The sequence below is a fragment of the Phodopus roborovskii genome, unplaced genomic scaffold, assembly GCF_943737965.1.
Source record: "Phodopus roborovskii unplaced genomic scaffold, PHOROB, whole genome shotgun sequence".
Taxonomy (NCBI): Eukaryota; Metazoa; Chordata; class Mammalia; order Rodentia; family Cricetidae; genus Phodopus; species Phodopus roborovskii.
The window spans coordinates 18914244-18930090 of record NW_026126409.1 but is presented as its reverse complement, the minus strand read 5'-3'; the positions used below and the strand labels follow the sequence as shown (position 1 = coordinate 18930090).

The 15847-nt window shown below is 47.7% G+C and overlaps 1 protein-coding gene across 15 annotated transcripts in view; it reads right to left on the bottom strand.

Moving 5' to 3' along the window:
• Ank1 (ankyrin 1) overlaps window positions 1–15847 on the bottom strand; it is a 173991-nt gene that overhangs the window by 66747 nt on the left and 91397 nt on the right. For all 15 annotated transcript variants that reach the window (XR_007834363.1, XM_051182118.1, XM_051182119.1 and 12 more), the window contains exon 2: window positions 14116–14217. Coding sequence is in view for 14 of the 15 variants with exons in the window: in XM_051182118.1 (XP_051038075.1) it covers window positions 14116–14217 (102 nt within the window). In the remaining variant the exon portion in view is untranslated. The remainder of the gene's footprint in view (window positions 1–14115; window positions 14218–15847) is intronic.

The window sequence follows — 15847 nt, the reverse complement described above, 5'->3', positions numbered from 1 at the left end:
GAGATATGAGCCTGGGAGCTTTACCTAAGCGAGACGCGTAGCCACTCACTCATGGTCATTTTCAGTTTCGCTGTCTTGCAGGACACTAGCTGGCCATCCTCTTCCCTCAGACACCTTGCACTAGACTGGCCCGAGTGTTAGACCAGCTGAGATGCTCACGCTTCAGTAGCTCCACCGCATCCTTTTCCTCCTGCTTTGTTTTCATTGTTGAATACTTTCTTCTGATGCATTTCAAGTTCTGAGTCTTATCATGCTTTTGTCTAGTCTACCGATGATTCTGTTGAAAACCTTCTATATCAATGAGAACTTTTTTTTTTAATCACCATCTTGCATTAGATTCTTCCTGGGGCTTTCCATCGTTATGAAATTCTTCATCAGGTCGTGAATGTCATTCATTTCCCCACTGGATTCTCACATATTTCAATCATCTTGGTCATCTGGGACTAGTCATCTTGAATGCTTTGTCTCTTGACCACAGTTTGTGTTTTGTCGTATGTGTGTGTTACATTAATGATTCTTAATTGGCTTCCAGGCACCATGTATGAGAGCAGGAGACATGGAAGCCTCTATTACTTATGGCCAGAAGCAGATCTGATCATCTGTGATATGGATAGCAAGGGTTAGGAGCTGCCTTGGGTTTGAGTCTCCACACTCCTCTCAAGGGAGGCTTCAGCCATCTGAGTCGGGGTCCCAGAAGGGTTTCAGGGTTCCTGCTCCCCCAGATTCCATCCGTGCTGGCACCTGTGTCTCAGATGCATCTCCTTGCCTGTACTTCTCCCCTACTGGCAGGCAATACAGTCCTCCTGGTGGCATAAACTGGTAGAGGTAGGTCCAGCTTCAATCTTAATTCGTCTCTGTATGATGGGGCCTCAAGGGGGGACACTTTTCTTTTTATGTCACTCCTCCTCTATTCTGTCTTGTCTGTTCTGGGCTTGGACGGGTAATCCTTGCATGTCCTCATATCCTCTAGCAAAGACAGAGATCTTCTTGGGTCTGACTCTGGGCCTAGGACAGTTGCTGGCCTCCCCAGGTGTCTAGGATATTAATATGAGGCACTGGCACAAACCAAGTAGGAGTGTCTCTTGTCCCTCAGCAAAAGCAGTCTCTTTCTACTTGTTCTTGAAAGGACAGCATCCATGTGAAGTCCGGAGAATGATAGCATGTCGGTTTGGTATCAAGAGGAGCCTGTCAGATCTACAAGGCTATTCCTCTTCTACCTTCCTCTAATCAACCCAGAATTCCCAAGGCCCAGGGAGCTTCTCTATGGTATCCAGTGCCTCCCACGAGCACTCACTCATCAAGGCATGGGGCCAACAATTCATAGTAGACCTCTCATCCTGGAAGAGTTCAGGATTTTGACTTCCAGAGTTCACTGCTTCTGCTCATATTCTATCAGCGTAAAGATGCTGTATGTGGACCTCTCATAATGGTTTGGCCTCTTTGGAATCTAGATTACCTGTTTGCCTTACTCCCTTGGCCCTCATCTAAGTTCAGGAAGATTTATGATTTTTTTAAAAAAAGATTATCTGCTTTTTTTCATTACAATTTGGGTGACAGTAACATCCTTTGAAGCTTCTATATCCTACACACTCCCTATCCTGACCCCTGAGCTCCATACTTCATTAAGACCACAATGGTCTTAATGAAGAGATGGTCTCTTTGAGGCACAAATATCTTCACGCTGCCACTCACCCCAGCTTTCCTTCAGCCATTACCCCTTTTTGTGTATAAGGTCCATTTTAGAGCATTTTGAGTAGCAGTGTTTGTTGGAGGTGGAGAGCCCAGTGAGGCTGTGCAGCTGCTTTCAATAGTTCCTAAGATATCCCGAAGTCTCACTCAGTCTGCAGCATGGTTTAACTTGAGTATTTTCTTCTACCAACTGTGAGAGATTCCATTGGCAGCAACATGATTCCAGACATTTGTTCTCAGTAAACTGTTCCTCTGTTTAGCTCTTCTGATTGCCCCAATTACACTAATTGATTTCCAAATGTACAAATACAGTTGACATGTCATCGGAAATTTAGCACTTATCCAGTCAGAAGCAGAAGGGAAGCTTCAGATGGTAAGCACTGGTATTCTGAGGTCCCACAGTCCATGGGAAATGACAGGGATGCCTCAAACGCTGATGCTGATGGTCTCCAAACACACAGCCTTCATGCTTCCCGTTCACCAATTTCGTCCTATTCATGGAGCACACAGCCTCAAACTCAATCCTCTGACTGAGGGCTCACACCCCCCCACCCCAACACCTCAGTTTCTCTGGGTTAGGGCTACTATTGCTGTGATGAAACACCATGACCAAAGCAACTCGGGGAGGAAAGGGTTTATTCAGCTCACACTTCTACATCTCTGTTCATCACTGAAGGAAGTCAGGGCAGGAACTCAAACAGGGCAGGAACATGAAGACAGGAGCTGATGCAGAGGCCATGGAGCAGTGCTGCTTACTGGCTTGCTCCCGATGGCTTGTTCAACCTGCTCTCTTATAGAAGTCAGGTCACCAGCCCACAGATGGCACCACTTACAGTGGGCTGGGCTCTCTCCTACCAATCACTAATTAAGAGAATGCCTACAGGCTTGACGATAGCCTGATCTTAGAGAGGCATTTTGTCAATTGAAGTTCTCCCTCCTCTAGCTTGTGTCAAGTTGACATAAAACTAGCCAGCACCAGGCTCTTAAATCTTGTCATTCCAAACCTATGTTCTTCCTGGGAGCAAAGCTGAGTCTAAGACCACACCAAGACTGTTATTAGGGAGCCATGGCTTTGCTCAGTCACACTTACTCTCATGTATTGGGTTCTCTCCAGCAAGGCAGAGACAAAAGATGCTGGCCAGGGGAGTCTGATGAGTAAGAAGAGGGCTGAAGTACTGGGAATAGCAGTAGAGATGGTAGGGAGTAGAGGCCTCAGAGTGCTAAGAGGTGGTATGGGAAAAACTATTGTGGTGGTTTGAATAGGAATGCCCCCCCCCACAGACTCTTGTGTGTGAATGCTTGGTCCAAAGGGAGCGGCACTATTAGGAGGTGTGGCCTTGTTGGAGGAAGTGTGTGTGTGGGGGGGGGATGGGCTTTGAGGTCTCCTTTGCTCAAGCTAGACCTTGTGTAACAGTCTCCTGATGCTGCTTGTGGCCGATGTAGGACTCTCAGCTCCTTCTCCAACATCATGTCTGCCTTCATGCCCCCATGTCCCACCACGACAATAATGGACTAGACCTCTGAAACTATAAGCTAGTCCCAATTAAATGTTTTCCTTTATGAGAGTTGCTGTGGTCATAGTGTCTCTTCACAGGAATAGAAACCTAAGCTAAGACACCCATATAATTTTATTATGATGTCACATTCCACTTTACCAATGTAATCAGTAAAGGATCAATACAATGGGGCCGAGGATGTAGTCTAGTGGCAAAATGCTTGCCTGGCATGAAGAGGCCCTGGGTTTGATTTTTCAGTACTACAGAACAAACCAAAATACCTTAGTCAATGTGGTGGTTTGAAAGAAAATGGTCCCCAAAGGGAGTGGCACAATTAGGAAGTGTGGTCTTGCTGGAGGAAGTGTGTCACTATGGGGGCGGGCTTTAAGGCCTCTCTTTTCAAGGTTCCTTTGTGTGACAGTCAGTTAACTTCCTGTTGCCTGCAAGATATAGCATTCCTAGCACCAACATGCACATTGCCATGCTCCCCTTCAAGATCATGATGGACTGAACCTCTGAAACTGTAAGTGAGCCCCATCAATTAAATGTTTTCCTGATAAGAGTTGCCATGCTCATGGTGTCTCTTCACAGCAATAAAAAAAAACCCAAACTAAAACAATCTGGGTTTTTATGGTTGTGATAAAACACCACAACCAATGGAATTTGGGGAGGAAAGGGTTTGTTTCAACTTACGACTCTCAAGTCGTAATGAGTGAGGGACTCAAAGGAGGACCCCAGAGGCAGGAACTCAAGGAGAGGTGCCAGTCAATGCTTGCTGCTCATGGATTGCTCAGCCTGATTTCTTATATACATCAAGACCCCTGGCCCAGGGGTGGCACGTCAACCATTAATCAAAAAGGCGCCCCACAGGCATTTTCTCAATTGAGTTTCCCTCTTCCTAAATGATTCTAGCTGTTTCAAGCTGGCATAAAAGGACCCAGGACCCAACACAACAAAAAGTGTCAAGTAGCAATCTTGTCCCCGGTGTGGTCAGAATGTCTACACAGAGCTTATACATCCAGGTTTCTATTTAGGACCCCACTGTGATGCACAGCTTTTGCTTGAGAACCAGGGACAATGGGCACAGCAGTGGGAATGGGTGCCCAATCTCCACCTTTCAGAGCAGAAGCCAAGGACCCTCTTGGAAGTGACCAACACAGCAGGCACAGGTGGTAATCCACGGAGCCAGTGCTAGCACAGCGATCTCAGCATGAACCTGGGACAACTTGTGCCAGAAAGTAAAGGGAGACTAAAAGAATCAAAAGAAACAACAAAGTAGTCAAAGTACTAACAGGGCTCCCAACTTAGATGTTAACATCAGACGTCATCACTGAGGTTCACACATTGAAAGGATGAGGATCAGGGTCAAAAGCAGAGCCCAAAGCCCAAGCAGCTGATCCACATTAGAGGCTCCTGTCACCTAAGGCCAAGCATACACCTCGGAAGACACCTGGAGTAAGAAGGGAGGGTGAGGAGGTAGTGTGGGGACACAGAAAGAGGCGGGCAGGAGGAGGGAGAAAGGAGAGACTGAGAGAAGGGAAGGGAGGGTATGGAGAGGGACAGCTGGTCTCTGGATGGAATGCCGACGTTGGTATACATCCAGGCTTCTTGCCTTGGATGTGTGTGGGAGCCAGGTGGGTGGTCTCCTTACTCATGCCTGTTTTAAACTGGATTGCCTAAGGACAATAGAATATCACGGATGTGCAGGAAAGTTCAATAGATATGAAGAACACACAGAAAGCGGTCACAAAGAATGCAAGCAATGGTGTGACAGGGATTCTTTGTGCTGTTCTTATGGTGTCTGTGTAGGTAAGAAACAATTACAGTGTTAGAGAGGACAGGAGGAGGCAAAGGTTATAAAGGCTGTGGGAGAAGGGGACCATTCTGAGTTCTGGTTAATGGGCTGGGCTGAGACAGGTTTTCTGCAAGCCTTTGCAGAGATTTCACCATGTCCCCCCTGTCTATTTTTGGAGGACCCATAAAGAGTGGCCTGGAGCAGAGTTCCAATGCCCTCCAGTAAGGATATGACCTGTCTTGCCTGCCATCAAACCATGCCAAAGGAACAGTCTCAACTTCACATGGATGCCTGCTGATAAGGACCCTCCACCTGCCATCCTTTCCACTTCCCAGGGTTTATGGCTCTGCGGAGACCACTTGGTGGGGAAAGTCTGTTCAAAATATTCCATCTTGTAGTTTAATGACTCGGAGGCAGATGGAGCCAGCTGAGCAACTGTCAGGGTTGGGAGGGGGTTACCTTTTCCTCCTCTGTAAGCCTGCATTCCTCTGGAGACAGGGACAGCAGCAGAATGGAAGGATCCAGGAGGACTGTACCAACTTACCAAGGAGCGAGAGGACGGAACAAGCTGGCTCTAAGCCTTTCTTCCTTCTTTGCTTTATTACAACCTAAACTCAGTTCTCCAGCCAGGGAGCTCTAAGGGATCATAGTTAGTTCCACTCAGGAGGAGGAAGGACTCCAATCTGTTTCATTATCTTAAAGCTAAAAGGAGCCACAGCAGTTTCTGAGCTCTGCCTTGAGGCCAATCGACCTCAGATCACCTTCCCTCTGCTGTATGGTTGCTCAAAACTTGCAGTGGCCTTCATGCTCCCAAATCCCACAGCTCAGCAACGAACCCACTGCTGAGGTTTCAGGGCCCTTGGGAGTGGTGGGGGAGGATGTTCAAGTTCAAGTTAATGAGAAAACGGGCTCTGAAATTGAACTCAGTAGCTAAGAATATCTCCCATGTACTAGAAAGATTCTATGTCCGAGATCTTGATATCTCGTTTTCAAAAATCAAGAGATCCACACCTCTCATGAAAGGGCAGCAGGATTAGAGGAAGAAGCCAGGGAAGAGGGAGGAGGCCCTCTAGCTAGTCTTACCACTCATCTAAACATACACGTATGTCTCAGAAATGATGGCCCGGCTGTCATCCTGGTATCACAACTAAACAATCGGCACCCGAACAGAACACTTTGGATATGTGTTTTGCGGGCACAGAGAAAAGCGTGACGGTATTCCCACCAAGCTGCCAACCATGGTGTGCACCGTGGGGGAGGGGCACTTTCAGATGTTGCACATTTCTGCACAGTTTTGAATTTTAAGTAAAGCATGCATTCACCTTGCTGTTAAATGAAGAAATCAAAACTAAAATCAGACACACTTACATACAGTCTGTAGCCATACCACTCTGGACACGCCCTATCCAGAGACACACTTATATATTCTCTGTAGCCATACCACCCTGGACATGCCCTATCTTAAAAGTGAAGCAAGGCTGAGCCTGGTCAGTACATGGATGGGAGAGACATGTTTGTAAACAAGGAGAAAAGTATCAAGTTCATCACCAAGTATAAGAATTCCAGGTGCAGTCACATCCTGTAGTCTATTTCAATCAGGGCAGTTCTGCATTCAGGAACCCTCTGCCAACCAGAGGGGGCAGTCTCATCAAGGCTGGAGTTGAGAGAGGGTCATTGTCCTTGGGAGGTCTACCTGCCTCTCTACCATGTCCATACCCTGTTTTCAAAAGATGAACAGTTTACTGCACCTTGTTCCAATGGGACTTAGAAATAGCCTCTATGGTGGCTTGAATGAGAATGGCTCCCATATTTGAATCTTTGATCCCTAGTTAGTGGAACTGTTTGGGAAGGATTAGGAGGTGTGGCCTTGTTGGAGGAGGTGTGTCACTGGGTGCTTAATTGGGGTTTCTATTGTTGTGAAGAGACACCATGATAACACTTATAAATAAATTGACATTTCATTGTGTGGCTTACAGTTCAGAGGTTCAGTCCATTGTCATCGTGGTGGGGCATGGCAGTGTGCCGGCAGACATGGTGCTGGAGAAGGAGCTGAGAGTCCTACATCTTGATCTACAGAAGCAACTGTATCACACGAGGCGTGGCTTGCACATACATGAGACCTCAAAGCCCGCCTCCACAGTGATGCACTTCCTCCAACAAGGCCACACCTCCTAATAGTGCCACTCTCAGTGGGCTGAGCATTTAAACACGTGACTCTGTGGGGCCATACCTATTCAAATTACACACTGAGGGTGGGATTTAAGTTTCAAAAACCTGTGCCAGGCCTGACTCTCTCTCTCTGTCTGCAACTTGCAGATCAGATGTAAACTCTCCATTGCTCCAGCGCATGGCTGCCTGCCCACCGCCATCACGCTCTCCATCAGGGTGGTCACAGACTCACCTCTGAAACTGTAAGCCCCCAATTTAATGCTTCCCTTTATAGGTTGCCTTGGTCATGGTGTTTCATCACAGCAACAGAATGGCAATGCAGAATCTCTCTAAAGGGTTCACCTCATACAATTGCACAATATGCTCTTGAGACTTTGTACCCCAGAGGCTTGGACTTTCTGAGGCCCTGTTTTCATTTGTAATCAGGCCCTAGCTTGACTGGGCAGACTGAGCATGCCCTACAGAAATGTATACACATATGTGCACCCTGATACACACACACACACACACACACACACACACACACACACACACACACAGAGCTTCTTTTTTTCTGAAGTTTCTCATGAGTAAGAGGATTGTATTTGGACTTCACACTGAATTCACAGCCATCAGATTGCAATGTGGAACTGGAGATTTCCCTCCCAGATTGTGACCATTCAATATTAAATCTCAATATCTCAAACATTATAAGAGACTGGAACTTCTGCTGAACCTCACAGCCAGAGTTAGTAACACACCTTGAAGGCACTTAAGACTTAAGACTGCTAGCCCACTATGTACTCAGATTTGTCTTGGATTTCCCATGTGATCAACTTTACAACCTAAGATAATGACTGCATAGCTGTGATCATGAGTTATGTATTCTTCCATTCTCCTAACCTGGAAAGATGCAAGTCCTGAAAGCAGTGAACACAGAAGTTGAACTCCTTAAAATCTACCATAAAGGCTGAAAGAAACCAGTTATGGGTACTGGTTGATAAACTATGTTTATTTTTATTTTCTCAATAAGTTGGGATCGGTTGGAGTCAGTTACTTAATCCCTTGTAAAAGTTTGTAAAAAGATTTCTATAAAGTCTCTCATTCCTTCCCCATGTGATATGTTCTGCTGTTCAATAAAAACAGAACAGATACACACCCCCACAACTCATACAGTAGACAGACACAGGGACACACACAGACAGACACAGGCACAGGGACAAACAGATTCACAAGACAGTCTTCAAACAGACACATATTCAGACTCATGTCACAGGCAGATAGAGGAAAGATAAGACAGGAAGCATGAAGGAGAGAATTGGAATCTGGACTTGCCTTAGCTAAAGGACTCCAAAAAGAATGCTTTTATTCCTTTCTTTTATGTGACCCAGATGCACAGTTAGTGGCTCAGAGTTAATCCCTAATGTGTATAATCAAAGCACTTGAAGACCCTGAGTTCTCTTCTTTTAACAGTTACAGCAGGGTGTGTGCTGGTGCATGCTAACCACTAATCCACACACTCCACACACCTAATGATGCTAGACTCCCTGTCCCTAGGCTCTGGGGTGTGGGGATAGCCCTATTGGCTACAAGTGGACGTCTCTATGAAGCAGAAGTAGACAATTATCCTTCTCTTTTCTTTACTAGAAAGAGGGGGAAAATGAAGGCAGACCCAGGCAGGTGGGTTGGAGTAGTGCTGGCCCTGCTTTGGTGTTTTAGATATCTGGACATTGCTAGAACTGGTGCTGTATCTGGAACAGTCTTTGCCTCTCTTGGCTTCACTCTTCTTGTACCTGCCCTGGTCACCTTGCAAGCAGAAGTGGGCATTCAAAGTGGCCAGACTGGGGATGGACTTCAGACATTCACAACGAGAAGACCAAACCATGACATACTCCTACGTGCAACCAAGAACAACTTGCTTCCCAAATGTCCATTGCTCCTCATAACTAGCAAGATGAACACCAAATGCAGTAATACCTGCTAAACTCCAAACATTATTTCCCTTATAAAAGTAATTCAGACTCTCAAGGGAGGTGCCACAGGCTCCAGCACACAGGTAGGGACCTTACATTGCCTCCTTCTCTTCCTTTGATGACAGCCAGGCTCTCACAGTACCAGATATGGAACAATACAGTCTCTCCCCCTCACCACTACCCAGAGCTGCACCTGGGTGGCAAGGCTTAAAGTAGCTAGAAGGTTCTCTGTGTGACAGTTGGGAACAGGCAGAATTTGGAACCACGTGGTCTAATGCCAGTCTATGCTTGTCAGGAGTACCGATATCACATAACAGATGCCAATAGCAGGCTGTCTGTGATGATCTAGAGCCAGCCTCCCAGACTGGATGGCTGCTTCTTCACCCTCCTTCACTGCATGTCATCCCCACCCCACCCCCCAGCATGCCACCAGGACCCCTGCACTCTTCCTCTGCCCTATCCAAACACTGGAAGATGTGATGTGGGGCTACACCAGACCTGTCACAACAGCTGGAGAAGCAAGTGTGGCAGACTTCAAGTGCATGTGAGGGGGGAGAGAGGGTAAGAGGGAGGGAGAGGGGACTGGGATCGACATGTAAAATAAATAAAAATAATAAATTAATTAATTAAAAAAATCTCTTCTGGCCTGAGCAGCCAGGAGAATGCTGCTGTGTCTGTCCTCCTGGGCGGGCGGCAGGCGGGCTTCCTGCCTCAGCTCTTTGAGGTTTTACCCATTGCTAGTTCCATAAAGCATGGCTATCAGAAGGCTTAGCACCAGGGTTGCAGGTGCACCATTGTGGCCAACCCAGAAGGCATTTCGCTGCTTCACTTCCAGTGCGTGGGCCCCCATGACACCATGTTGACCTGACTGCTCTAGGAAAGGGCATGGCTTCTTTTCATTTGTGAACAGCCAATCAGCTCCCCCTACAGTCTATTTTTAGTCGCCATAGCCTCCACACTATGATATCCAATTCTATAGAGTGAGTTCTGGATGATGCTGAAGCAGGGTATATGAAGCTGGGACCAGCGGGAGCATGATTGTCTCCACGCACCCCACCCAGCACCCGGCCACACTGCCCTGCTTGTTGCTCCCTGACAAGATAAGAACTTCCTGCCCCAGGGCCTACACTTCATCCCTTTTAGGAATGCTTTCCCAGAAACCACCAGGCTCTCTCCCTTTCTCTGTCCAGGCCTCAATAGTTATCTCCTTAAGAACATGCCCAAGGCAGGCTTTGCCTCCTAGGTATCTATCGTCGGATAAGGATATTGACTAGCACCTCTTTGCCTGTTGTCTCTTTCCTTTACTAGCATATAGGGCTCATCCTGTGTGTTCTTTTCGCATGTGCGGGACCTAGAGTGGACGATTGCACACAGGTGGTGCTCAGTAAACCCTACAGACAGTGAGATTATATTCTGAGTGCCTTATAGCCCCTTTCGTGGTGCCAGAATGAGGCACTTGTGGGGACCTGTCTCAAGTCACCTTCCCTTCCCCTCTGAGTTTCAGCCTCAAAAGCCCCTGCTGTTGGCTGTCTCTCCTGTCACCAATCCCTATACTACTCAACTTGAGACTCTACCATCCATATACTGTGTGAATACCTGGTGTCCATGGAAGGTGCCCCGGGTCATTCAGGAAGTTCATGGTGCAGGCTTGTTGGCCCCATTTCTTCTCCTCAGCCACAACTTTTATCCAAGCTGTCAATAATATTCTTCAGGACTACCGCAGCAGTCCTGTGACTGGCCCTGCTACCGCTCCCTCTGCAGCCTCCACCTGTCTGGAGCACAGGAACCCGTGGGACCCTTCACCACACACCTTTGACGACAGGTACTCCTGTGTAGAGCCCCAGGTTCACTTCCCTTTACTCTCAGTATAAAGGTCAAAATCCTTGGTGTGGCATCTGCAAGCAGGAGAGTCCGCCTGGACGCAGTAACACACTTGCACAGTTTGCTCACTACTGAGTTGCCTCCACTCCTGTTGGTGAGCATCAGCCCCTTTAAGCATTTTATCCCCGACACCCATGGCCTCCAATCAACAACCTCAGGGTTAAAGTCTGGAGCAGCAGGTAGATGCACATACATAATGCTCACACAAGCACACATTTGTCAGGCCCGGAAGGATGCTGTTCAGCTGTGTAATGTCAATCTCTTATAACTCTATAGATACAACTCTATCAAGTTCTACCTCATCTCGGCCCCACGCTGGTTGTCTCTTCATTAACCTCAGCTCAGATCTCAGTTCCTCTATCTCTTGCTTAAGGTAAGGGACCTTAAAGTATATGTGACCTCTAACTCTAGATCAGACTCCTATCTACTTCTCTACCCAGAGTATCCTAGAGGAATATCCCAGAGTAGTGCTTCTCAGCCTTCCCAATGCTGCAACCCTTTAGTTCAGTTCCTTATGTTGCGGTGACCCCCTAACCATAAATTTATTTCATTGCTACTCCATAACTGTAATTTTGCTACTGTTACGAATCATAATGTAAATAACTGTGTTTTCCTATGGCCTTCAGTGAACCCCATGAAAAGATCATTTGACACACAAAGGCTTACAAACCACAGGATGAGAGCCACTGTCCTAGACCTTTCCTTCACAGCTTTAGCCATACATGATTACTCAGTCATCAGCTCTCCCTGTCCACAGGGGTAAAGGAGAAGGATTAGTGTATGTCCCTGTAACAGGAAGACATGGGATGTGGGGGTGGACCTAAAGATCCAACAATGCTGGAATGAATGACAAAAGCAGGCATCATGAAGACACTGATATGTGTGTGCGTGGATCTGTGTGCACTCTGGTGTGTCTTCTTTTCTGTAAGCAGTATGGTGACAAGAACTAATAGATCTGGGCACGCATGACTCTTACATAAGCGAACTTACTCTATGTACAAGACCTAGAGTAATTACCTCTTTTGGCAAACACCCCTGCCTCCTGCCTACTGAGTACTGTTTTGGGTGGGTGCGCTCACATAAAGTGAAGCCTCAGTGTTTTGCCGCCACCACGGGCACATGGTTTCAGAGGATTCCTAGCTCCTGACCAGAGGACAAAAGCCTGTGTCTGACTGCAAACAGCAAGTGTATATCACAGACAGTGGGCTCTGCATTCAGTGGGTTGTCTTATTCCCTGATAGCTTTCATTTCCTTGGTGTGGTAGACAGGTCTGTGGTCTGAAACCTCAGCCAGGACCCCTTTCACACCTGTGCACAGGCCCCTGCGTTGTCAGGTGCAGAGTCCAAGAGAAGGATGTCAACAAAGCACCAATAATGCCTGCCGCATCTTTCTTTCATCTTTTGACACTTAGAGAAAGACAAAGATGGGAAGCCAGGGATGGCAGCCGCCACCACAGGAGGATCTTCAAGTGAAGCCACTCCACAATGCCCCCAAACCCTCCACTGCCACAGTAACACAAGCACAGCCTGTCACTCTGTTCCTTTGAGACTGGAGGGTTAGTCCTTAAAAGGCTCCTTAGGGTTCTGACTCCACTGGAAGTTGCATGGAAGCTGGGACACGGCGAGCCTTGGGGCCCTTGAGGTTTGGGGCTGCTTACTCCATCCAGAGAGATGCTTCTGGGTTATGGGGTGGAGGATGCCTGTTTATTTCTCAGACCCATCAGTCAAGACTTCCTCCTTATCCTCAGGCCTCATTCCTGCCTCCTTGCTCAAAGCAACATTACTCAGCATTCTTGACTTCAAGTCAGCCTTTTCTCTCTCCACATGGGACATCTGGCTCAAACTCTGAGTGTTTAGGAGTCTGGGTGTGCATGACTGGGTCTCTGTGGGTGAGAGATTAATATGAAGGATGACAGTATCCTTTTCCTCACCCAGTCTACTAACTCAAGTTCAGCTCACACATTCTTACCACCACCACCCCAAGTTCATCACCATGGGCAGAATAGCAATCATATCCTAACCTCTCATCCACTGATGGGGGATGTCCTTCTATATAAATGTTTCTCTTATTGGTGGATGGATAAAACACTGATTTGCCAGTAGCCAGGCAAGAAGTGTAAGCATGGCTACAAGACAAGGAGAATTTTGGGGACAGGATGTGGAAAGAAGTGGCTGAGGAAAGAGTAAGAGGTCTGGTCCCTTCTCCAGTAAGATAAGACCAGGTAAAAATACTTAGGTTAATAGAAATGGGTTAATAATTAAGAGAGAGCTACCCAGTAAAAAGCATGAGCATCAACCAAACAGTTTATAAATTAATATCATGTCTCTGTGTGCTTATTTGGGGCTAATCGGCTGTGGCACCAGGCTGGAAAGAAACTCAAGCTACATCCCACCTCACCCTCCTTGATCTTTCAGCTGTGGACTGAGCCAGCACAAGACCAACTCAACCCTAAACAGATCTGGGCACTAGGAAAGAGACAGTTGTGTTCCATAATTTCAGCCAGGCCTGGAGGGGTGGGGTCATGATGATTGGCAGGGCACAGAGGCAAGTGGTCACTTGCATTCTGAGGGTTTGCTGCTGTTGTTGGGGACACCAAGCAAGCCTCTACCACACCACATATGAGGATAATGTGCTGAAGGGAAGTGGCCAGTCCCCAAAGGACAAACACTATGGCTTCCACTTCCAGGAGGCCCCTGAAGTAGACAAATCCCTAGAGGGTAAAAGCAAATGGTTGTCTCCTGTACTGCTTGTTTCTCTTCCAGATGCCCAGAGACCCAAAGGCCTGCTCATGGGTAAAGGGGGTTTACTCCACTGCTCCAGCATTGGGCTAGGGTTCCCTTATGGTCATTTTCAACCTTCATGTCTAAAGCAATAGGAGGGCCCACAACGCCTTCTAAGGGAGAGGCTGCATTGGCCTCGCCTGAGCCTGGGTCCCACTGGAACGGCAAGGTAGCTTTCTATGGGACCTAGGCTGGAAGGATGTCGAGGGAGGAGCAAGTGTGAATCTTGGCAGAAGCCCCAAAGACTTTTGGGCTCTGGGAAGGGTCCAGCGGGGCAAGTTCCAAAGCTCTCAGGACATGGCACCAGGCAAGAACCCCTCTCCCAAGAGGATGTGCCGTGTCCACCCACTGACCTGGTTACAGGTGTTGATGTCCACTCCATTACGTAGGTGATCCAGAGCTTTGTCTAGATTTCCCGAGCGTGCTGCCCTCAGGAAGCTGGTAGCAGCATCAGCCTGTGAAAAAAGACAGTGGGCCTTGAGTGTTCCGGTGTGCCAAATATCTTATAGTCCTGTGTGGTCATCTCCTCCTACTGGGAAACCCCAATGCACACAACACCCCATTTGTGCTGTCAGCACCCCAGGTCTGGGTGTGAGGCTGCTTCATAGCTCAGGCTTCCCTTCCTTCCGGTGCTTTGACACATGGTCATCCTTGTAAAGGCTGAGGACTGAGTGATCCCAACCCAGTCCCAATGGCTGAGTTTGACTGCCGCCAAGCTTCAGAGCCTTCCTTTTGATTTTGTTTTGTTTTAACCAAGACCTCACACATGCCAGCCAAGCACTCTGCCACTGAGCTACATCCCAAGCACCCCCACACCCACCCCTGTAGCCCAGCTGTACCTTGAACCTGTAATCTTCCTGCCTCAGCCTCCCAAGTAACTGGGACTGCAGGCCTGTACCTCCAGGCCTGGCTGGGTCCCCTGTTCTTGCTGGGGATCAGGATGTTATCATACAGGCTCCTATGCAATAATCCAGCAACATGGGCACAGAAGCTACCATGGGCTTTGCCTTGTGACTTTAGAAGTAAACCTGTGTGGATATTATCTTCAATTAAAAGCCCTATGGGACAGGTATCAACACTGTGGTCTCCGTTTTACAGGAGAAGTCACTGAAGAATGGAGAGCTAAGGTGACTGTGGGAGGTCACAGTTGAGCTAAGAGGTACAGCTGGACTCCAAGGTAGGCAGCATGGTTCTGAAATCCTAGACTCTTTTGTTGTTGTTGTTGTTTGTTTATTTGTTTTAAGATATTTTTTGTAAGTGTGTGTGTGTGTGTGTGTGTGTATGGAGTTATGGATGGTTGTAAGCTGCCATGTGAGTGCCAGGAACCAAACCTGGGTTCTCTGGAAGAGCAGTAAGTGCTTGTAACCTCTGAGATATCTCTCCAGTCCCAAATCCCAGGCTCTAAACCTCCTTGCTTTCTGGCTGGTGGCCCTTGTCAAGTAGGTGTCCAGCACAGTCCTTCTTCCAATCCTCGCCTGCCATTTGGTCACCTGCTACATGTATAGTGAGACCCTGCTGCCCAAAGCGCCCCTTGACATTAAAGATGAATACCAGCCAGAGAGTGAGAGTCAGGGCAACAAGAGACAAGACGGTGGAGCATGGAGGACTGGAGGGTGGGCAGGGCTCACCATGGCTGTCCTGGGTCCTGATTTGAAAGCTAGGGTACAAAGAAGCCTTTTTTGAACCTTGCGGTGCTTCTGAGAATTAACAGGAAATGCAGAGGATAAGCACAGTAGGTACTTAGCAGACACAGGACATGCAAGAGTACCCTTAACGTGGGAGAGTGGCCAGGAGGCAAACTATTTCTCCATACAATCCCGCCTATGGCATCCTCCCTTCTGTAGGTAAGTCTGTTTTTCTTTTTCTGTATGAAGTATATTCCCAGAGAGCATGTGGTAATGAGTTGTGCTTACAAGGGCAAGTCAACACCCCTGTTCCTACAGTCTGGGGCTTGTCCTCATTTGCAAAGAGTCTGTGAGGAAGTCATGACGGTGTGGCTCTCCAGATGAGATCAGCCTAGATTCCTTAGGCCAGCCCTAAATCCAGTACTCAGTGTCCTTAGGAAAGCAAAGTGGAGGCACACCC